Below are 24,429 nucleotides of genomic sequence, written 5' to 3' on the forward strand. Positions count from 1 at the left end.
ACTATTTTTTAGTTTTTGTTCATTACCATTTTAAAAACTATCGGTTGATTAATCCATATCGGCGAGTGTGATCCAACCTAGCTATCGGTAAAATCCACTATCCGTCGACCTTGAATAAAAACTTATATTTTCACACGAGGAAATGTTTCAAAACAGATTTCCAGCATAAAATTTAAAAATCTAAAAACTAAATTTAGGATAACCTGCTTTTTAAATTTATTTTTTATTTAATTTATTATTTCTAACTAGTTGTTGTAATAACGCCACATACATATTACCATCATGTAAGTACTCTGAAGTGAGACAACAATCGATAAATGTCAGCAATGATTAAGCGTGATGCTTTTTGCTGAATTTGAAATTCAGTAACAATACAAAAACAAATCAAATGGGGACCAAAAAAAACAAAGCCTATAATTATCTATTTGAGAACTTTCTAAGAACTGCACTTTTAATAATGTTTGGTTATACTTTATTTTAAGGAGTCCTTGTTACACGTTGCATGTACTTACTATTAAAATAAAAATTGATTATGCATAATTACATAACAAGTAACCTCAAGCCAAACTCTAACCATATAGTAAGTACATGTAGTTACTTGATATTACTCAGTACTTAAATGTATAATTACAATGTAACAAGGACACCTTAAAACAAAAATATAACCGAATGTTTCAAAGAAACATTTTCACGGCTCCAGATCACTTTTCCAGATCACTTCCCTATTCAAAGACACACCTTCAGCGCTAGCGGCCTTCCGGTTCCTGTCCTCTCGTATTCGAGGTGGTCGATACTGGCAATGCTCCACGCTCTGCCTTGCGACAGTCTGCACCAGGAACAGCAAGATGTGCTCTCCCCTGCCAGACACAAACAAACGCCGTTCAGGACACAGAACACTGGCTGGATGCTCTCCAAATGACCCTCATAAAACACTCTGGAAACCGAAAGCTGGAGCAGGACTTAAATCCTTGAACATACCTGCTGTTAGGAGTGGTCACTAGATTAGTGGTGGTCAGCAGCCTGTAGAGCAGATCCAAACGAGCTGCTTTCTGGCCCGCGATGAGGGTCTTGCATTTACACTTCTCCCAGCAATCACAGTACGCAGTGGGAGACGTTCGCTTCAGTCTGGAGAAGAACGAGAGATTACAGTTTTACCATCTTGCCATCTTCTAAATATCGTCGTCAATGAACCTTTATCATGTGACGAAAACGAGACGAGATGTCATGTAAATGCTGGTCATGTGACGCTGACTATAATTAAGTGTATAATGCAATGTCGTTGACGAATAAAAACGAGACTAAATGTGGTTTACAAAATTAAAACTTTACCAAAATGTGTCTTCATTTTCGGTGACCAAAACGAAATGTTATAAAAAATTTTGTCTCGTTTAGATAATCTTGTTTGAAATGGGTTTGGATGAAATACAATTTTGGTTTCTTTTATACTTCTAGGTGCTTGTACTATATGGACTAGGTTAAATAAAATTGTAGGGCTGTGCAAAAAATCGAATGCGATTTTCATGCACATCTCATCAGTAAAGACGCTCCTGTAATTAGAAGTATTATCTCCAGCACATGTGTTCAGATCAGGGTTGCCAGGTTTTCACAACAAATCCTGCCCAGTTGCTTCTCAAAACTAGCCAAAATCGCGTTTCCAGGAGGTTCCCCGATAAAAAATTGCTAAAAAAAAAATGATAAAAACATGTGTTGCCAAGTCTGCGGTTGTTTTCCATGTCCGCGGTTCGAAGCAACCCCAATACCAATAACGTGATATTTAGCCCCTAAAATGCTAATTTTACCAAGACAACCATGCCAAAAAACAAAACGTATATTTTAACCCCGGGAAGCAATTTTTTTATCTGGGAACGTCCTGGAATCGCGATTAGTTTTGGACTAGTTTTGAGAAGCAACAGGAAAGGATTTGTTGTGAAAACCTGGCAACCCTGATCTGAACACACGTGCTAGAGATAATACTTCCAATTAAAGGAGCGTCTTTATTGATGAGATGTGCATGAAAATCGCATTCGATTTTTTGCACAGCCCTATAAAATTGCATTACTAAAGAGACTAAAATACCATTTTCATTGACTAAAACTAGACTAAAATGTCAATTTTTCATAGACCAAAATCAGACTTAAATCAATATATTCGGGGTGTGAGTTTATATGAATGTATTTCTGAGGGGAACGGACTTGTCTTTAGAAAAGCTTAGATGGTATTTTCTTGTCATCTCTGTAGAATGCATTTTAAAGCAGTGTTTATAAGCGTCTCGCTGCTTTGTTTACAGTCAAAGGAACGCTGTATCTGCTGTTCCGTAAGCGCCACCTGCTGGCAGAAAGGGAATATGCGTTTTACTCAGCTCGTCTGCTGCTTCGGTTTCATGCAGATGTTTAAATTAAATTACAATTTCCCACAATACAATACAATCTAATTTAGATTTTAAAAAACACTGCTCATGTTGCATGTATTCAGCATCTTTGTTTGGACTGTAATTCAAATGCAGTGGTTGCCTCGAATGTTGCCTTTGTTTATATGAAGTTTTTTTTTTTTGGTTAGATTTGGGGTTTGTTTTAAAAACTAAATTTAGTTTTATTTAACATTTCCTTTTCACAAAGAACAAGCAATAATAAAATGACACCTTTTCATTTATTATTTGTCAAATCTAATATCGTTTAAAAAATAAAATTAAAAAGTATAGTTATAGTATTTTTTATATTAACTTTCAGTTTTTATTATATCTTTAGTTTTAGTAATTTTTTTATATGCTTGTCATTTTTATTACTTCTCATTTTATTTCTTTTTTAGCTTTCATTTGTATTTTTATCTTTCAGTTTATTTTAGTAAAACTGATTTTATTTCATTTAGCTACCAAGACGAGATTTATCATTTTCGTTTAAGTTTTGCATTTTTTTGCATTTTTTTTAAGCTCTATTTCAATTAATAAACGTTTTAAGTTATCGTTAACAAAGTTTGCACTGCATTCCAGGATTTCGTTCTTCCAGAAGGATAGAAGTGGTGATGCAGAAAATTGTGCTGCCATAAAATCATTTGAACTTGACCTCTACTCACTTGCAGTCGTGACCTTTGTGACAAACTCTGGCGCATTCAGTGCAGCAACACAGAGACTCCAGCAGGCCACAAGTTCTGCACTCAAAGATGTCCTGCGAACATACAGGTTCAGTGCAATTCTACAAAGTCATTCAGCTCCACAGTATTTTACGTAAAGAATGTGACGTTTGTACCTGGTTGATGTGTTCGGCTCCCGTCCAGGTGAAGCTGCAGGTGTCGTTACAGCACAGAACGTAGAGAGGAGAGTCATCTGGGTTTGTTCCTGAAGGACAGATCATCTCCATGAACACAGACGCTGCATCCTCTTTCTCTCCGAGTCCCGGTTCACCTGGACAAAAACAGAAGAGCCAGATAAGATTAAGAAACACAAAAACATGAAACATGACAAATGCATCTCAGCAAGTTAAAACAAGTTTATTAAAGTTAACTAAACCCATTAAAAATATTTGCTATTTGAAATAATGTTAACTGAAATTAAATAAAAACTTAAAATTACGTAATTTCTCATTTTCGTTTAGTACTAAAATAAAACAATATAAATAACTACTAAAATAAAACATAATATAAATAAAACATAATAAAATGAAATAAATCAAAACTATATAGACAAAAAAATTTTTTTTTATAATTTAAATAATGTTTTTGTCATTTTTGTTTAGTTTAACAAACTAAAGAAATAAAAACTATAGATATAAAAAACGTTAAAAAACAACAACAATTACTAAACCCCAAATAAATAAAAATGACTATAGACATTAAACTAAATTAAAAAAAAAAAAAAAAAATTATATAGACAAAAAAAAAAAAAAAAATTACTAAACCAAAAAAAAAAAAAATAATAATAATAATAAATTATATATATATATATATATATATATATATATATATATATATAAAACAAAACTTATATAAAATATTTAAAAAGACAAAAAATAAAATAAACATTTAAAATGTATCTCGTTTTTTGTCTCATTTAACTTGAAGTACTAAAATAAAAAATAATTTTTATTTAGACCAAAAAAAAAAAAAAAAGGCAAAATAATTACAAACTAATTAAAATAAACAGAAAATATAAAAAAATACACCTAAATCAAACTATAAATGGCATACAATTAATACTAAAATAACAGTTAAACTGCAGCGGTATACTCACCTTTGGCTATTTTCTGTGCTGCTTCCAGAACAGTAATGGCTGCTGGGTAAGCTCTCCCGCTCACCGCCAACATGAATGGAGTCATCCCACGAGCATCCCTATCAAACAACAGCAAAACAAACATAGCTCAAAGATGGGAAATCAGCTAGCATTGAGAGCGGCAGGAGTGTGACGTACTTAGCAGAGAGCAGCTCTCTCAAGTGAGGTCGCAGGACCATGCTATCACACATCAGCTTCAGGATCAGGTGTGCGTTAGCCTTCCGGTCTTTAGATTCCACTACTGATGGTTCAGATGACGGTCCTTCAGAGGACAGAGGAAATACTGAAAACATGCTACAAGAGACTTTTATAAATGACAGCACAAAGCAGCATCTCTCATATATATATATATATATATATATATATATAATGTTCATGTACCTGGGATGGTGGAGGTGCTGGGACCCTGGCTGGAGCCGGTGGAGGCAGTGGTAAGGGAACCCACTGCAGGGGCCAGGATGAAATCAATGTCACCGTCTAGCAAAGAAGATGGTTTGGTGAGACATCAGGCTAATCGCATGCATGCAATACATCAGTTAAGATCCAAAACCTGCTGCACTCACCAGGATCCATCGGTGGAGGGTCTGGTACCCAGCTGGGAGGGGCGATAGGGGGTGAAACGGGGTCTTGGTGGTCGCTGGAGGAAGGGCCGGACTCGTGGCGACCCAAACCTGCAGCGCGGAGGGAGCGTCTCATCATCTCTCTCAAGCGCAAGCTACAGAGACGAAAACAACGACAGTGAACCAACTGCACACCAAACAATCATGTTATGTTCCTCTGAACACAGAAGCCAGGGTTTCAATTCAGAAGGAATGCATGAGCTGATCAGAATGTGTAACAGAGTTTCAATGCATGGATATAAAACAAACCCACACAATCTCAAAACAAATCATGCATCTTAGATTATTTTACTCACTTAAGTGCATTTTTAAAATACCCAAGATTGGTTTTATTTAAAATACACATATGCATTTAAATTGGTTTGTGTGTTGATTTATCAGCACGTATAAGGTCGAATGCAAGAGTTTACACTGAATTAAATCCTGACAGTTAATTGTGCAACCCAGAAAAAAAAAAAAAAAAAAAAGATTAGGACTCTTATTTTGAAATGTTGAAATGCTCTTCAGGTAACATGTATCCCGGTGAATCGGAGCACTGACCCGCGGCTGCTGGACGATCCCGTACGGTTCCCCGAGCTGTTGCTGGACACCACTGAAATAGCATTAGCGATAGCCTCGACGGCAGACAGCCTCTCAGCGAACGTGTTCCTTTCAGACCGCTCTGCTTCTGAAACACAGCGAACCGTCATCTCAGACCGGGTTTGGAGAAACATCCAACATCAGCTACGCTCCAACACATACACAGGTCTTCAATTTCGACTTAACTTTCAGTTTCATTTCAGTTAATGGTTAAATATTTTTAATAAAAATAAAATAAAAATCAGTAAGTTGCCACAACAAAAAATTTTATTTAGTAACTACTAAACAATTAAAACAGAAATAAACTATAGACATAATTTTTTTTTAATTAAATTAAGACCGAAAACAAAAATAAAACTCCTTTCACAATTTTAATCCAATGGCTACTGTCAACTGTTTATATAAGAAATATTTTCTTTTGTGCTCAATAAAAGAAACTAACTCGTACTCATTCTCCACTTGTTCCAAACATGTATATGATTATACATTAAAAACAGTAATAAACCAGGGGTGCACATGCATTTTTCACATGCATAGTTTGGCGCTCACACTGCACAAAGTGCAACCCATTAAATAGAACTCTAAAAAATTTATTAATAATAGTAATAATAATATTGCACTTTATTTACTTTGTTTTTCCAAAAAAAAAAATAAAAAAAAAAAATAAATAATAATAAACCGTGATAAAACCATATTTCAAAATAAAAATACAATAATTTTATAGTACAAAAAAAAAAAAAAGCACAATACATTTTTTATCTTCAGTTTAGATGATTGTTCATCATTTTCAAACCTAAAATCAGAAGGTTTTATTTTCTTGGTGGGTTGCAGACAAATATCAGACATCAGAAGACTACAGAGAACTGTTCGGACTGCTGAAAGGATTATTGGTGCTCCCCTGCCCACCCTTCAAGAACTGTATACATCCAGAGTGAGGAAAAGGGCTCAGAAAATCACTCTGGATCCCTCACATCCAAGTCATCCCATCTTTGAACTTTTGCCATCTGGCCGGCGCCTCAGAGCCGCAAACACCAGAACAGCAAGGCACAAGAACAGTTTCTTCCCCCAGGCTATCTACCTCATGAACAGTTAAATGTTCTCTACTTATGCTTATAAACGTGCAATATCCTTATATTTATTTGTTAACCCTCCATACTAGAACATTCCTGCATCTCACTCAATCCTATTCCATTATCATTTATAGCACAATTGTTTATACACTTATTTATTTGCTAATGTGTAAATCTTTTTTTTTTTTTTTTTTGTCTCTGTGTTGTTGTCTCTGTGTACTGGAAGCTTATGTCACTAAAACAAATTCCTTGTATGCGTAAGCATACTTGGCAATAAAGCTCTTTCTGATTCTGATTCTGATTCTGATTCTGAAATAAGTAAATGCACTGCTGAGTGAAGCGCTTCAGTTTAGCATTTTGCTGTTAAACCAGAAGTGCCTAGCCTAGATTTGAATGGGTATCTGCTAAAGTATTACAGACCGTTAACGGAGATTTTGCATGAACCGATGTCAACCATGTCAGTACAAGTGGTTTGAACTGGTTTACACAGCACACCACTTATGTGCAATAACATCTCAGTGCCGCTGAAAAAACACGGCGTTGTTACCTTCCTCCTCCTTGGTCTCCTTGTTGCTGACGGGGAAGCAGACGGAGACGCAGGTGTGGAGGATGTTGCGGTTGCCGTCGCAGCGGTGACCCAGCAGAGCGTCCAGAGCGAGAGGGTTCTGCTCCAGCAGCACGGCCTGCTCCAGATTGATCAGGTACTGTCTGCACGCCTCGTAATCACAGCGCAGCACGTGCTGCATCAGCGTCTGCTTCTGAAGCACAGAGACACAACATACATCAACCAGAAACACAGACTCACGCATTACTCACATTAGCGTGAGAGCGATCAATGCAGGTACTTAAAAAGTGTTTTCTTTTTTTTTTTACAATCATAAGTGAATATGAATATGCATATTTATACTAAGATTACTCAGATCTTCCGATGTTGTGTTATGATGGTGTTTACCTGCTATTCAAAATATCATTTTAATTGTTAGTGTACTTTATTTGTATCCATCATCTGTCTGAATGAGCAGTTTGAAGAATTAAAAAGACATTTCAAAATAAAAGTCCTGTGTGTATTTCAGGAGTGTTTATAACTAAAACATTTTTTCTTGTTATTATTATTATTATTATTGGCATTTCAGTTACACAAACTGATCTGGCATTTAATTCAAATGTTACTTTTTCTCTAATTAAATTATGAAAAATGTAGAAGCATATTAAAAAAAAAACTTTTAGGGGTGCAATGCAAATGTATCAAATAATGTGTTATTCCTTATTAAAAAGGCATAGAAGGAGACATTTACAAGCAGAAAGACTTTTTTTTAAAAAAAGGACAAGATTTAAATACAAACAGCTTAAAAATATGTAATAATTATGCAATTATATATACACATACACACACACAAAAAGGTATACATTTACTCTTACAACCATATACAACATATTACAACAGGTTTAAAAAAAAAAAAAAAAATTCTATAATTATTAACCCTTGTGGATTGTTCAAATTCACTACCCTTTCGAGTTGTTCGGGATGAAAACATCATTCATATTTTTTTTTTTGCATAAATCTGTTAATCAACCTCAGTCCTGATCAAAACTACCAAATGTTTTTAAAAAATCCAAGATTTTAACTCTTTAATTGCCAAGTTCATAAATGATGTCACTGATTTGGGGGGGGGAACACACAAAATGACTTATTTTCAATATAAAAGTAATTGTGACTGGATTTTTTTTTTTTACTTTTTATAACAGTCTTGGGCATGTCAAAGATTAGTAGCAACATTGGCTTTGATGCATTTTTAGTTTTTGTGCAGCATTAGATAAAACAATTTTCTCCCTCATTTGTTGTTGGTGGCTGTTTTTACCCCATTGGCTTCCATTATAACAACATTTTTTGATTACAAAGCCATGACACAATGTAATCATGCATTCTTGATTGTTTGTGGTTTTCCCTTTTGGGAGGTAAAATTTGTTATTTTTACAGTTGATCACTAGGTGGCACCATTAACCCTTTAGATAGGCCTGTGCAAAAAAAGGCTCAGTTTCAGGCTTGTATATGGAGTTATATGGAGTGTAACAGCAAATTATAGTGTTTGTGTGTGTGTGAGATTCTTGAGTGTTAGTGGTTTTCCCTGTTGGGAAGAGGTAAAATTTGTTATTTTTACAGTTGATCACTAGGTGGGACCATTGGTGTAACATACCTCCACTGCCATGATGATCACGGCTGCTTTCTTTTTGATTGTGGTGTTACTGGGAAGGTTGGCGAGCGAATGAACTCCCATGCCTAGACTGGCAATCGGTGGGAGGTCGAGCCAATCAGGGTCTCGTATTCCACCCATACAGTCTTTAGCCATGGGATAAATAGTGCCATTACCGTCCCTCAAAATGATAGGGCTCTCCTGAAGACACAAAGACGAGAGAGTTAAAACAGGTGTACAGAGAAACGCATGGAGGGCATCAGACTGTGTGATGTCTGACCTGGCCAGCAGTGAAGATCGCCACGTTACGCTCACTCTGACCCAGAAAGGCCAGATTACTGGTGGGGAAGTGATTCTCCTGCTCGGCTTTGCCGGTGGCCAAGTCAAAAACACAGTAGCGTACCCAGCTGCCCGTTTTCAACACAGCATGAACTCCTGCAAGACGAAAGACAACAGAGGAGTGAAGCAGATGCACAGGGGAAATACACAACAAGATGGGAGAGAGATCAAAGCCATAGTCACCTTTGGAGTCAACATTCACAGCTAAAATTTCTGCTTTTTCTGGGATACAAAGTTTTTTAGGAGTGCGCTGAAAACAGTCTGGAACTTTTGGTGTTCCACCAGTTTTCACAACCTGTTCAGAAGAGAAGAGAAATAACTCTCAGCTAAATATTCAGCCAGATTTGTTTTTCATTTTCCGCCAATATTTATATAGACAAGGGGTTTTCAAACTGGGACGGAAAAATGGCTGGGAATTTGCAAAACTTTGAGGAAAAAAAATAAATAAATTTAATTGATAAAAAAAGCAAATACTATACACATATACATGTACATAATATATATATATACACACAAATATTAAAAATAAAATATATAAAAAAATATATAATAACAAAAAAATTTTTAATCTGTTTTCATTTCAGGCTGCATAGATTTTTCTCTTTACCCACTGTATAAAATAGCAAAAAAATTACAAATTAAAAATAAGATTTAAAAAACGTCAATTTTTTAAGAAAAAAAAATGATCTCAAATTGGCTGTAAAATTAATAAAAGTAGATATTTTCAGTCAAATGTTCAGAATAAAAATAAATCATTTAAATTTGGAAAAATTTATTTAAATAAAATAATGTAAATAATATATTACATTTTTGTTGTCTTCATTTTATTTTTCTTTCTTTCTTTATTATTATTAGATTTTTTAGAAAGGATGTTTGTTTCCAAAGTAATCATGGTATTTAGGGATCCTTACAAGTGTGAAAACCCCTGATTTAGAGTGATTCAATACCATTTGGGACTCTGGAGCAGTCTTGAGTCTCTAAGGTATATTTGTAGCAATAGCCAAAAACACATTGTATGGGTCAAAATCATTAGGATATTAAGTAAAGATCATCTTCCATGAAGATATTTTGTAAATCTCCTACCGTAAATATATCAAAACTTCATTTTTGATTAGTAACATGCATTGCCAAGAACCTCACCCGAACAACTTTAAAAAGGGGATTTTCTCAATATTTACATTTTTTTTGCACGCTCAGATTCCAGGTTTTCAAATAGTTGTATCTTGGCCAAATATCGTCCTCGCTTTCAGATGATGTATAAATCTCAATTTCAAAATTCGCACCCTTATGATTGGTTTTGTGGTCCAGGGTCACATATATTCATGTACATTATTTATAGATGTTGACTTGAATATTACAGTATGTTAAGCTGTGACTATTCATCAAAATGTCATTTTAAATGAATGCATGCATCAATGTTTCAGCAAATGTGTCTTGGTGCGTTTACCTGCAGCTCATCTATTCTGAGCAGTCGACAGTCTTGCAGCAGTGAGGACGGGTCAGAGTCAGTGGGAGCTGCGCTCTGGCTGCTCACGCTGCTCGACGTCCCTGGAAATTTCACAGCAACATATGCACCATCGACTTTTAGCACCTTGAGTTCAAAAGAGAGAGCTGTTGCAAATGAGGTGTCATAGCAAAGCATCACACGTCAATAAAAACAGTATGCTTGAATTAAAAACAGTTCTTGAGGTTGCATAAAAGGCAGACAATAAATGAATAGACAGTGGAGAAAATACGCTTGTGGTTTGGATCGACGTGCACGCCAGCACCCACCTTTCCCACAGGGACGTTTTTAACATCCTCCACGAAAACGACCTCTCGTAGAGGCCACTGCTCCTCATTGACTTTCTCCTCCTCCTTTGGAGCCGGCGTTGAGCGCCTACGCTCTGTAGCACAGCAGGTAATCGGTTAGCAAGGGCAAAACACTGCAGCCAACAAGCTTTTGGTTTCGCATCAATGTTTAAACAGTTCAAACTACTTATTTAATGCCACACCAGCATCCTTGGGTATTCTCATGGCGAGTAACAAGATGAAATACACTTTTATAGCTGATGCTTTCATCCAAATAGAAGCAATCAAAAACATCAAATATACCGATAGAGAACGCTAGTATGCATAAGCAATATAAAAACCTATACATAAACTTCTTCAAGGGTGTTTGCAGAGTAATATAACTTCATAAGAGAGTTTAAAGCAGCAGAGTTTAATAAAATGTGTTTTAAAGATGTGAGGAAGAGCATGATTCAGAAAAAACAACAGACTTCACGTGCAAACAAACCGAATCAAATGCAACATGCAGCCAATTGGGAAAGTAAATATTGCATTTATGTGAAAAAATGTGTGCAATTACAGTAGAAATGCACACAATGCACAAAAAATAATAAAAAATCTTTGAAACAATTTTTACTCAGAAAGCACTTTTTTTTTTAAATAATCAGTAAGTGGCATTGAATTAAACATGCAATTTTGAGATAAAAACACCGAAACAGTATTTTCTTGTAAACCTTTTTTTTTTTTTTACGTTTTTGCTTCAGCATTTTTTTTTTTTAAGAAGCCACTTCTTTGCGATTGCTTGAGAAGTTAACTTTGCAAATTCTGAGTGAAAAGGGTCAATATAAACCCTGTACAACAACAGTCATGCTTTAGTCATTTTACAGTAAAATACTGTTAAAACGACGTTTTTTGGAAGTGAAAAAGAAATTCATTTTATAACTTACAGTAAAAATTCCCTGCACGACGCTTCAAATATTTAATGTTTTTTCGTTGAAATAATCGTTTTTTTCTTATCAGTTTTTACACTAAGGTTTTATCTTACACCTAATATTGTTAAATGAATGTTTACTGCTTTATTTCAGCATCAGGATGGTGTTTTTTACTGTGCATTTAAGTCAAGTCTGTAAACAGTGCAGTGCACGTACTGTAGGGCAGAGAAGCGCTGCTGGCGATGGAGGACGTGTCACTGCATGTGGACGCCGGTGAGGGCGGAGGACCCATTTCAGTCTTCACCAGCTCTGGCTTGCTCTCCGTCCTGATGGCAAGCACAACCAATAGCACATTGTTTTAAGCTTCAATATCTCCGTGCATGTGTTTGGTGACAGAAACAGTGTCGTCTTACTTGGTCTCCTGCGTCTTGGTGTTCTTCTCCATGTTCTTCATGCTCTCGGGCGAGCGGAGCTGGAAGCGGCAGCTGTCGTTCATGTTCCACACCGACTCCAACAGGACGCCCACTTTTGGGATCCCGGCGTTTACAGAGAAGGCCACGGCTCCAGCGTGATACAGAGGGTTGTTCCTCAGGCACACCTACGGGGAAACACGACGTCATCACTGTAATCCTCAACGGAGGCAAAAATAGATCATGCTTTTTATAATCCACAATCACTTATCACGGTTCTGTTCGTTCTTAAGACTATTTTGCATGTTTGTGAACGGTGCCAAACTAATTGCGCTAATCAAATTAGTCAAATTTGGGGTGGGTGATTTGATCAACATCCTGAATATAAAAACAATAAAAATATAAAATATAACAAAATCACAACAATGATCGAAAACAAAGTAGCTAATTTTATTTGTGTTATTAAAAAGATCAAAAACACAAATTAAAAATAGTATCAATTTTTTTACATTTCAAAACCAATTCTTATTAAACTTTGGTTTTACTCAAACAAAAGAAGTGTCCCACGCAGCTCCAGGGGTGAATGAAAGCCTCCTGTAGCGAATTAAAGTGTTTTTGTAAGAAAACACATTAAGTTTCCTGTATTGAAACGATTAATTTTTGTGAAAAAAAAATCTCTATATTTAAAACTTAATAAACCATCATCTCTAGCTTCCGCTAACCGTTGTACGCACTTGAAATGAAGACATGTACAACAATTAGTGGAAGCTAGGGTTTATAAAATTTTAAATATAGATTGTTCAATATCGTTTCAATACAGGAGACTTTTAATCACCCCCAGAGACGTGAGGCACTTTTATAAAGGATGGATGCACTTTATTGGACTTCTTTTGGACTATTGACAAAAGCACCCATTCACATCCATTATAAAGCTTGGAAGAGCCAGGACATTTTTTTTAATAACTACGATTTGATTTCTTTTGAAAGAAGAAAGTCATATACACCTGAGATGGCTTGAGGGCGAGTATGGGGTAATTTTCCTTTTTGGGGTAAGACCGAAAGCACTGTTTACATTCGATTAAGACGAAACCGACTGCGTTTATGAGAATACTTGACGAGATGGGCCACATTGTGTGTGTGTATCTGGCCATTCAAGTGCAATCACCTTAATGTATAGCAACACCACCTATCCATAATCATCATAAACAAAGACAAGTCAACAACAATAGCATGTTCCTCACCTGAGTTCCTACTATGATGTTGGGAATAGAAGAGATGCCTGCACTGGATTTTGGCTTCTTGTTCTTGGCTCTAGCCTTTTCAAGCATCTTTTTCCGTTGACTAAAAGGCACAACACCCCTAGAGGAAAAAGACACTCAGAATTAATTGGCAGATCACAAGCACGGCAGTAACGATTAAACACGCTCAGGTGTGCTCACCACCAGTAAAGGCTGCTCTCCAGCTGGGCGCAGGTGTACAGGGCACAACAGTGCAGAGAGATGATACGCTCTCCCTGCAGCTCCGGGAACATCTGTGCACCATGTTCTAGTTTCGCAGCAACAGTGCTCAGAGTTTCATCCACCCAGGTTGCCACCTACACAATACAAGTTAATGTAAATCTGACTTTGTTTTTTGGTACTAGAGCGTGCATCACTCACACCTTCCTAAGATTCGTTTCTCACTCGCTCACATGTAAATAAAAAAAAGATGCTTTCTTACCTTGTTGCTTTCGGTGGCCACAGTGGCTCGGATGCTGTTGGCAGACAGGTGGGTGATCTTTTCATTGGTCAAGCCCAGGAAAGGGACACGAGGGTGATGTATAGAAGGATTCTGCGAAAACGCAAATTTATGATATTTAATTCAATCGATCAAAACGATTCCTTGTCTGATGTGTATTGCAAATCTTACTTGTGCGTTTCTGTAAGGTTCGGGCTCATTCCACTTCCACTGGTACAGTTCACCTTTGGTACTGATGGCAATCATCTCCGAGTACAAAGCCCCAATGCTGACAAACTTTGTGACGTGGTCCTAAAGGATCACATGACAAGGGATAAACAGCAACTCCGCAACTATACAAATATGATTCATCGTATAAATTAACCCAAGGAAATTGGAGGCTAATATTCAAGTGTTACCAGAAGAGACTGGCCATTAAGTCAAAAAAGTCAAATAAGGATGTGCAAAATTAAAAGAAAGAAAGAAAGAAAGTCAATAATTAAAAACGCAATCTGATATTAGTTTCTGAAACTGGTTTACAAGATTTAAAATTTGACTGAATTACTCTAAAAATCAGGGTTTTGATTTGTTTTTGTTTTTGATTTGTTGATTAAAAAATAAAAAATAAAAATAATAATAATTATAATAATAATAAGTTTGTTACTTGAAATAAAATAACTTTAACAAATAAACTAGAATTAAATCATTATTTCACCTAGATGCAAAAACAACATCTCATTTTCATTTAGTTCACTTATAAAATAATAAAATAAGAATAAATTTTTATATAAATACAAAATATTAAAAACCAAATTATTTTTTAATTTAAATACAAATGAACAAGTTATGCCATTTAACATGTGAAACTGCACTAATCTTGCAAATAAAAAGCCAAATATATAAAATAAAAAATACAAAATAATTAACTTTTCCTTGACGTCCAGTTATGAGAATCTAAACAGGTTTTATAGTAATCAAATTACAACAAAATGGATGTTGCAAACGCCACACAGACTGACAATAATACAAACTAAATTTTAAAGCAAACCGTTCTACTATTTCTCTTAAAGAAAGAAAACATTACACCAAACTACTTTTATTCTTTTAATGAGTGAATGCAGAGAACATGTTCATCATCTTTGACTCTTAAAGGGATAGTGCACCCAAAAATGTTGCTCCAAACCTGTATGCATTGTTTTTTCCTGCAGAACTCAATAGAAGTCCATATAAAGGAAACCAATTGCAATGTTAAACGAATGTTTGTTTACCAACGTTCTTCAAAATATCTTCTTTTACACTCCCAGAAGAAAAAGAAAGAAATACTTCGGTATGAAACTAAATGACTATTGAATACACATTTTTGGGTGAACTATGCTTTTAATTGTGTCGAGGCTTAAAAGGCCCACCTTTTCAGGCCACCACTGGAGCTCTTCGCCCAGAGAGACGGGGCTCTGCAGCGGCACGCTCTTCTTGTCAAGGCTGGGCTCTCCCTCACGGCTGGTGGAGCCACGCTCCGCATCGAAGGAGGCTCCATCCAGCCACCTCCTCTCACGCAGCCTCAGGACCGACTCCCGCTCGCGCAGCAGCTCAGAGTCTCGCTCTAGGGGGAGAAGGAGAACTGGTATGCAATGGGGTCACACCAGTGGGATAACAGTAAGCCACTCTCTGGGAAAGACCCTCGGAATAGTGAGATTTCATTAAAAAGAAAATTGCATGTACTTCAGTCTAATTCTGCTGTATTTCTGTGACAACAACCTCCTAAAACAACGGACCATTATGCCGCAAGTACGACAATGTGGGTGAAAAGGATCCATGACCATTTGTGACCCTGGAGCACCAAACCAGTCATTAGTGTACAGTGAGAATTATGCATCATCTGAAAGCGGAATAAATAATCTTTCCATTGATGTTTGGTTCGTTATGATCGGACAATATTTGGCTGAGATGCAACTATTTGAAAACCTGGAATCTGAGGGTGCAAAAAAAAAAAAAAATTCTAAATATCATCTTTAAAGTTGTTCAAAAATGAATTCCTAGCAGTGCATATAACTAATCAAAAATTAAGTTGAGATATATTTACTAAATATCTTCATGGAACATGATCTTTATTCAATATCCTTGTTTTTTTGGTTGTTTTTACAAACACACCCCACAGACTTAAGACTGCTTTTGTGCTCAAGGGTCACATTTAGATAATGATCCATATTTGTTTAAAGAAAGTAAAACAAGGCAGTTGGTGGGTCGCATTAGCAGCGGAAACATCTTCCAGCATGTACGGGTATAAACTGCAGGGTCTTATGGGTAACTGTCAGCACTGCAGGGCCTTTCGCAGAGAGCTCACTAAAGAAAACGACGACTAAGACCATGCAGGACAACTGGACATGTTCTCAAGGCACAAACGCTCACACACACACACACACAACACAAACATGCCGCAAGGCATCTTGAAGTATTTGATAACCAGAGGCCGATCGTAAACCACAGATGCTGGTTTATGAACAAATAATTAAGAAAATTAATGTGATTAAAAAAAAAAAAAAAAAAAATACACTGCAGGTCCTGACCCAAAATTGTTATTACAATAGCATTTTCCTCAGATTTCATATCTGCATGAATGTGCTGCGAGTTGTGACTTTACATATTAAAAATACAGCGTTAACGAGGAACACAGTGGTTGTGGTACAAGCACTTCCAGAAATCTTGCTGAATGTCTTCCTGACTCTATGACTGTATTCAAGCCAGACTGTGTTTTAGCTTTTACCTCGTGAAGAGCCGAGACGAGACAATGAAGAGCGTCGGAAAGATGGGTAGCCGAAGTAGCTGATGTCCTCAGAGAACATAGCATCCGCGTCAATGATCACGCTGGGGTGTGCGGAGTGAATGTCCGCGTCTAGCAGTGACATCAAGTCTTCTGTGGAAGTAGTATAAAAGGCATTGTCAGAAAGGTTTGTTAAAATGTCACAGTCTTGAGCGTCATTACCGTGGACCCATGTTCTGTGTGTGTTTACCTCCAGGTAAGTAGGACTCGCTGGCCGTGTCGTCTCCATCATCGCCGTCCTCGTCGTCTCTGCTCAGCAGATTGTTCACAGCCAAGTTAACGTCAAGGTTTGTTCGCTGCAGCTCTCGAATGATGACACTCCTGGACTTTCCCTGAAGAACCACCTGGGCCTGATTGGGGAAGCAAAACCAATCAGCTGGAAATTACACAGCAGGTTTTTTGTCACATCACCCCAAAATTTTATAAATTAAATTAATGTTAATACATGGAATTAATCTTTTATATCGTTTTTATTTATTTTTTATAATTGCATAAAGCATAATTTTATTCCCCGCATTTTATAAAAAAAACTACCTTTAGTTATTAATAAATATAAATGCATGCTTGAAAATTTAAAATAAGGTTTTAAATCCAAGTAGAATATTTTACTTTAAACTGTAAGCCATGTTTCTAAAATTTCAATAATGTAATAATGTAGCATTTATTTTTTCGCATACAGCATTTAGATGTCAAACCTTTACACACGATGTTTAGCATGCATTTATATTTGTTAAAAATATTTTTCAATACACTTGTTGGTAACACTTTAGAATAAGGTTCCATTAGTTAATGTTAGTTAACTACTTAACATGTACTAAGCAAGAACAATCACTCTACAGCATTTGTTATTCTTAGTTAATGTTGATTTTAACATTTACAAATGCATTATTCAAATCAAAAGTTGTGCTTTTATAAATAAATAAATAATAAATAATAAATGTATTGTTCATTGTTTGAACATGTTAATTAATACATTAACTAACGTTAACTAATGGATCCTTATTCTAAAGTGTTACCCACTTGTTTTATTATATCCTATTTTTATATTATATACAAATATGATAATATTGTTTTATGTAATATTGTAGTATTTATATTTCAACGTTTACACACACAATGTTGTGCATGCATTTGATAATAACGTGAAACACTCAATACAATGCAAGCGATAAAATTTGCCTTCATCAAAATATTATTTAGCAGCTGAACGTCCAAAAAGAATTATTTCAGCTTCTTTATCTTTGTCAAGTTTTCTAAAGCCTAAAATGCTATGAGTTTCTCAATTGAGAATGAAGTTTTGTAAAAGTAGCATTCACAAATATTACATGTAACTTACGAGGCAAGCACATCCAACTTAAATGGTAGAAATCAGGAATGTGGAAGAGGCCCATGAAGCGAGTGTTACCTGAGAGATGAGCTCCTCTGGAATGACGGAGGCTGGAATTACGGGCTGTGGCTGACTGCCCAGCAGCCCAGAGCCTCGATCTCTGCCAGTGCGGATCACACGGGTCTGTCTGCGTGAATCACGGGCTGCTGTGGAGGATCGACCTGAAGATCCTCCTCCTCCTGCTGCTCCACCAGCGCCTCCACCGCTCCCACTGCCTCCTCCTGCGCCTCCACCACTGCTGGCTCCGCCTCCACTGCTGCCTCCATTAACTCCTGAACTCCAGCGGCTCCTGTCAGACACAGCGACTGTCAGGATCAGTATACAGCCAACAACATCCCATCTGACAGCCAACTTCTTCACCTCACATGAATGCATGTATATATATATGTGTGTGTGTATAAACTGTAAAATATATTTTCATGAAACTTTAAATCTAATCAATCTACTAAAAAAAGTAGAAATGTTGCATTTCATTACAAACACAAAGATTATATATCTATTATTATAAAATAACTATATGTTACATAAACATGGCTGTTTATTGCAATCTATTTTATATTGGTTCATTTGAAAATGATTCACAAACACAATATTTTGGTATTATATTATCCTATAATGATCACTGAATCTAGTCAATTTTTTTTAGATACACTGCACAGCTCTAATGAAACGTGTTCAATTTCTTCTTAGTAACTGAGCATCTCCCACATAAAATAAACGCATGTTTTTGGAAATGGGCTTGCTGTGTGAATATTTTCAGGTGGGGATTTTAATGCATGCAAACAAAACAGCAAAATAGTCTTTAAAAAGGTTTCTTATACCAAAGGCAGCACTGCATGTTTGCCTGCTGACGTTACCTGATGGCTGCATTTCTGATAGCCCTGGCACAACTTACCCAAGGGTGTTGCCTGCCAGTCTGCCCAGTGTGTCAGAACCAGACAGGAACCAGGGCGGATCACTAGTCCTGCCTGGCCTGGAGCTCCTTCCTGCCCCTGAGACACTGCTCAACTTTGAACTGGAAACAAAAGATGGGAGATCAGTTACAAACCTATAGTCCCACATGTGGGACCATCACAGAGCCAATCGGCCTCTTGTACCATGGGGCGACTAACATTGGCAACACCCTTGGGAATCAGAACGGACTGCAGCTCATTCCTCAGGCAAGAGCTGAAGGAAAGGCTGGCAGGGAACTGCTAAAGATTTCCCCTAAATCATGTGCCATCATGCCCGCTAAATATTTTGGACATAAACAAACACTGTGCATTGCTTGCAGTTCAGAAAAGGAGATTTGCACTGTTGGCTTCAATCCCAAAAACAAAGAAGCATTAGACCCCTTGCTCAGTTCAAGCAAAAACGCACAAACAAACCACTTCAAAGCGGTCATCGTGAACATAAGAGGTTGTTTTTGCTGTTTATTTTCAATAAACGCTCTTTTCATACTCAGAAGGATTTGCAATATATTTTTGTGTCTACAATTAATTTCCTGCACCACCAAATATCGAAGCATCTATAAGCTGGTGTTGTTACATGATTGCATGCGTATTTTGGTTTTTCGCCACTTCAGTACTAAAACAGCACTGCTGATAAAAACAGACTAAAAAAAGCTGGCCACACCTTTGTAAAATGTTCTGCGTTGCTTTCATACGAACCACTTCATTAAATTCCCATCACTAAAAATATAATACAAGTGCATTTTTTCCATGCAACTGTAAGGCTACATCTATGCAATAATTACTGCATTATATATAGTGTTAATATGAGTCTTTTTATGCGATTCTAAAATAAAAAAAAATGTCTGTTAGAATAGCAAAAACATGCATTGCTAAGTATGATTTCAGACCAAAGCCCACAAACGACCTCTAATCATATAAGATGAAAAGTCAGCACACTTTAAACAGAATTAACATAAACCCAGAGCAGTCATGACCAGAAGAGGCAGATCTAGAGTTATTTTGCATGCCAGCTCATACATGCATTTTCCATGCATCTATCAGGGTATTAATCTCTCACCCATCATTGCCATCGGGCTTGCCGAGCTCCAGTCGGTCGGGCTGGACAGCAAAGCTTATCCTGCAGATACGTCCATCCTGAAACAAAAGAACATCTCATTTCTGCATTGCTCGGTGTTAATTAGAACAAAAAAAGGTCATTATATATTCATTGTTGTGTCATTACTAACATACATGCTTTTTTCCCCCAATGCAACACAAAAGCAGAAATAGAAAATTCAGCTAATATAGAAATAGAAAAAGAAAAAAGCATTGTATTTTTATATGCAACAGTTCATAGTGAACCTGATTAGTCACTGTTTAGTTTTATGGAAATTACACTGAATTAAGTGCAAGTCAAAAATCCTAAAGCAATGCATGATATAAAGTAAGAATGCTGCATAATAAATGTTACCTCAAGGAGAAATCCAGCATGATTTGGTCCAACCACACACTGCTTAAGTTTGGCCTGCTCCAATGGAATAAGGTGTGGATGACTGCCGTGTGGACAGAAAAATGTTAGCCGAGTGTTTTCACAAAACTCAATACTTCATTGATGTGGAAAGTACTCTAAAACCACTGGGCTTAAAATGCAAATGCCTGGTAAAACATACCTGTTACAGTTGTATTTGTTGAGCTTTTCTGACACTTCACGCAGTCTGTAAGAAACAATAAAGGCATGTGATGCATTGGTCTCACAAAACACTCAACATCCACAGAAAGTAGGATTAATCAGTGTCTAAAATAATAATGTTCTTGCTACATTATCAAAGGCACAGCTGAATGTAGAGAGTCATCATTTATATTGGCTTGAGCAATGGCCTCCACCTCTGAACCAAAACCTTGGCAGGATAAAAACAACCGATTCCTGTCATGTTTAAACACTAGTTTAATATATACCCATAATGCATTTGGGAAATGCAATTTCAAAAACAGAACTGAATCTATCCAAATACTGGATGTTCAAATAAAACCAGAGGTCAAGCTTAAGTCCACAAACAAATGACTCCCAAGTCATCAACATTTGTAATGTTTTTCACTTAATGTAATGATTTTAGAATTAATCATTAAATTAAATTGTTTATTTGCTAAATCAATTACCGAGGGATAGTTCCTTCCATAGTGGAAGATGGAGATTATGGTTTATAAACGTAAAAAAAAAAAAAAAAAAAAAAAAAAAATTTCCACTAATGCATAATTTCACTTCAGAAGGTCTATATTAACAGTAAATCTTTATTCTTGAGTAAATCATGGGCTAATTTTCATTTTTGGGTGAACTATCCCGTTTAGAATAGGTAAAAACAAAGCATATTTGTGCAGAGTCCAATAAGAATTTTTAAAAATGCATCCCTTGTAAATAATCACGCCTTGAAAGAAGTTTATGAGGATACAATAATCATAAAACTCAAGTAATAATAAAATAAGATGAAATGTAGTATGAGCCACAGTGAAAGGGAAAAAAAATGGACAAAGGGACTTCTGGAAATCTTCTGTCTATTACAAATGTTTTTTGATATTCCACCCTTAAGACAAACTATAAACTATAAACCAATGACTCTATGAAAAAAAAAGAGATTTAAGTCAAAACAGTCAGACATAAAAACAAATGCATATAATGTCCACCAGGAAACCTTGGGTGTGAGTGCACCATGGACAAAGAAAACACTCTGAAGGCCATGTGGTGTGGACAGGAGTAGATGCAGATGCACAGCAGACAGAGATTTATGAAGAAAGACGTTAGCTTATAGCAGTGCGCAAACAGGTCCAAATCGACTGAAGAAAAAAGATTTCTCTCAGATGTTGGCCAACTTTAGTCCTTCAAGCTCTCCTTGGACAAAAAGTGTGTCATAAACCAGCTGTAAAACTGTAAAAATGGATGCATACCAAAACCTAGTACACTGCCTACATAGGCAGCATTTCAAAGCACCATGCACTTGTTGTGTAGGAGCATTCCAAATAACTCCCTTATTAGGTTTTATTTTAGTTAGGATGCTCACTTAGTAGGCAGCTCCCTAGGTTTTGGTACAGAGCCAATGTTAAGCTTGGCATACTTGGTACACTAGTACAGCAACATACCTACAGCATCATCTGAACAATGATAAGCGAATGAGACAACTTCTGAACACATTTACAACACAAACACCATGGTGTTTACGAACCATAAGTCGTTTTTTTTATTATTACATAGTCATCTAAAACTATCCAGTAAGGTCTTCAGATTCTCGTCACATTTCAAAGCAATCAATACTGAACCACTGAGCAGTTCCTCTGTAAAAGACGTCTGTGGATGCACTCAAGAAGTATGAAAACAAGAGTAATGTCCTGAAAGCAGCTCCTGGAAAAACCTTCGTCTAAGTACTTTAAAAACAAAAACTTAAAACGATAACAATTGTGGCATCCATAATTGTAATCACGATTAGAAATTTGATTAATTGTGCAGTCCTATTGCACAGCATATTATACTTGCATAATTTGGGCATAAAGCATAAAATATTGCCAAAGCAACTATACACATGCACAAACAAGTTTTTCAATGAATGCATGTTATGATACAGACTAAAAAGCCCAAGATCAGCTACATCGTACTGCAATGTGCACAAGATAATATCCTTGCAGCAGTCTAAGCGACGGAGATCATGCTGAATCTAGTATGAAGGGGACACGTGTGCAGAAAGGGCTCTCGTTTCCTGTCAACGCAGCAGAAAAGCCTTCAAGTCAAGGCTCATTATTGCAGGACAAATCAGTGGACAATGAAGGATGGAGGTCTCCATGTACACGCTGAAATGTTAATGACTAGTGCAAGTATATAAATCGGTGACGGGATGACAAATAGTAATAAACACGACAACCTAGCCATAATGGTAAGAAATGCAATAACATGATAATGTGTTGGACAATGTGTCCCCGAACAAAATGCCTCAAAATTGGATTTAGTCTAGATGCAAGGCATATTTTTTTCCTTTGTTGGAAATGATTACCTTTTGTTGCATAGTGACTGAAACACTTTTCACAACACATTTTAGTTTTATAATGCAACATTTCTATGAAGTGTTTGTTATCTGTACTATTAATTGGCTGAATGGAACTATTTATACTAAAGAACAGTACAAAAAAAAAAATATATATATATATATATATCTCATTACAGAATCCAATCTATACACAATCAAAAAAAAAAATTCACAAAGTTTTTCACAAAAAAAAAAAAACTTTGCTTGTTGATACACAAGTATTGTAATTTTAACAAAAATAACAAATATTCTCATGAAAACAGATTCAACTAGATATAATGATATTATTAAATTATAGACTTTTATTTTAATTTACAGTCCAGCTGCATTATAGTATATATATTGCATTATCTTGGGCATAATATTAAGTACGATTATTATTATTACTATTTGCAAGCAGTTTGTTTTCCTAAAAACACCAGTGTGAATGCAGAACCCTATAACGACCAAAAGGATCAATTTCGAGATTTTAAACTTTAAGTGATATAACATTTTTGATGATTTCTAAAGTGAGATAGAGAAAAAGGCAACAAAGACTACTTTTTTTTTTTTTTGACAAAGGTAATAACTCCGGTTATGATGTAGATTTAAGAGGTGCACTCTTGCCATAAATTAATCTATTACTTTTCCTAAATAATTTTTTTACAAAAAAGATTGGTAAAATATCTATTTAGGAGTCTTAGACCTTTCCAACGATATGTAATTTGTCATGATTAGATTAGGATTTAGTTGTAATATAGTTAAGTAAACGTAGGCGGCCCACCGAGGGGCCAGTTGGCAGTTAACAGGTTAAACAGATGAGCTAGCGCAGTGCTAACGGCTAACCGGCTAACCTGAGGGGATTTTTATTCATCAATTATCTTCGCGTTCAATCGGCGTATCATAAAAAACACGAGTTAAATATAATAAGTAAATCGTACACTTGAAATAAAAGTCAATGTGTGGTGTGTAAAAGCTTTAATTTATCGCATTTCCCTCTCTTTTCGGCTCCCCATCCCCCAACCCGCATTGTGTCTCCAGTCAGACGGGCCTCGGTATTTTTAGACCCGCATATTTAACATTGAGCAGCTGTAAAATACTCTAAATGTTTTATTAACGACATCTGAATGCACTTCAAGCTCAAAACAAATTGCAAACCGCTTCTTTCTCACAAATACCTGTCATTTAGCTGCTCTTCGGTCCCGGGTAACGGGTGAACCACGAAGTGAATGGACGTCATCGGGTAAATTATTCCGAATGGGGCTTTTCTCTCGTCTTCACGGGTATGGTTTTAAAATGTGTGTTTTCTTTGCCGAAAGACACCGAGGAGCTGAAATGCACAACCTCTTTATCCACA

At 36.3% G+C, this 24,429-nt stretch overlaps 1 protein-coding gene across 1 annotated transcript in view; it reads right to left on the reverse strand.

Annotated features, from left to right (window-relative positions):
• The window catches only part of LOC113059381 (E3 ubiquitin-protein ligase UBR5-like), a 49,062-nt gene extending 24,633 nt beyond the window's left edge, over positions 1-24,429 (reverse strand). The window contains exons 1-30 of the mRNA XM_026227846.1: positions 24,251-24,429; positions 20,697-20,741; positions 20,498-20,579; positions 20,105-20,181; positions 18,990-19,109; positions 18,113-18,383; positions 16,898-17,057; positions 16,651-16,800; positions 15,296-15,507; positions 14,082-14,201; positions 13,893-14,003; positions 13,613-13,767; positions 13,415-13,532; positions 12,177-12,361; positions 11,980-12,089; positions 10,835-10,947; positions 10,509-10,652; positions 9,245-9,356; positions 9,003-9,157; positions 8,726-8,923; positions 7,078-7,288; positions 5,422-5,548; positions 4,825-4,976; positions 4,643-4,738; positions 4,400-4,523; positions 4,223-4,320; positions 3,243-3,379; positions 3,070-3,161; positions 979-1,125; positions 739-857 (exon numbers count right to left, since the gene is read on the reverse strand). Of these exons, the coding sequence (XP_026083631.1) occupies positions 739-857; positions 979-1,125; positions 3,070-3,161; positions 3,243-3,379; positions 4,223-4,320; positions 4,400-4,523; positions 4,643-4,738; positions 4,825-4,976; positions 5,422-5,548; positions 7,078-7,288; positions 8,726-8,923; positions 9,003-9,157; positions 9,245-9,356; positions 10,509-10,652; positions 10,835-10,947; positions 11,980-12,089; positions 12,177-12,361; positions 13,415-13,532; positions 13,613-13,767; positions 13,893-14,003; positions 14,082-14,201; positions 15,296-15,507; positions 16,651-16,800; positions 16,898-17,057; positions 18,113-18,383; positions 18,990-19,109; positions 20,105-20,181; positions 20,498-20,579; positions 20,697-20,741; positions 24,251-24,312 (4,003 nt within the window). The 5' untranslated portion in view covers positions 24,313-24,429. The remainder of the gene's footprint in view (positions 1-738; positions 858-978; positions 1,126-3,069; positions 3,162-3,242; positions 3,380-4,222; positions 4,321-4,399; positions 4,524-4,642; positions 4,739-4,824; positions 4,977-5,421; positions 5,549-7,077; positions 7,289-8,725; positions 8,924-9,002; positions 9,158-9,244; positions 9,357-10,508; positions 10,653-10,834; positions 10,948-11,979; positions 12,090-12,176; positions 12,362-13,414; positions 13,533-13,612; positions 13,768-13,892; positions 14,004-14,081; positions 14,202-15,295; positions 15,508-16,650; positions 16,801-16,897; positions 17,058-18,112; positions 18,384-18,989; positions 19,110-20,104; positions 20,182-20,497; positions 20,580-20,696; positions 20,742-24,250) is intronic.

This window comes from Carassius auratus, chromosome 41 (assembly GCF_003368295.1).
Source record: "Carassius auratus strain Wakin chromosome 41, ASM336829v1, whole genome shotgun sequence".
NCBI lineage: Eukaryota > Metazoa > Chordata > Actinopteri > Cypriniformes > Cyprinidae > Carassius > Carassius auratus.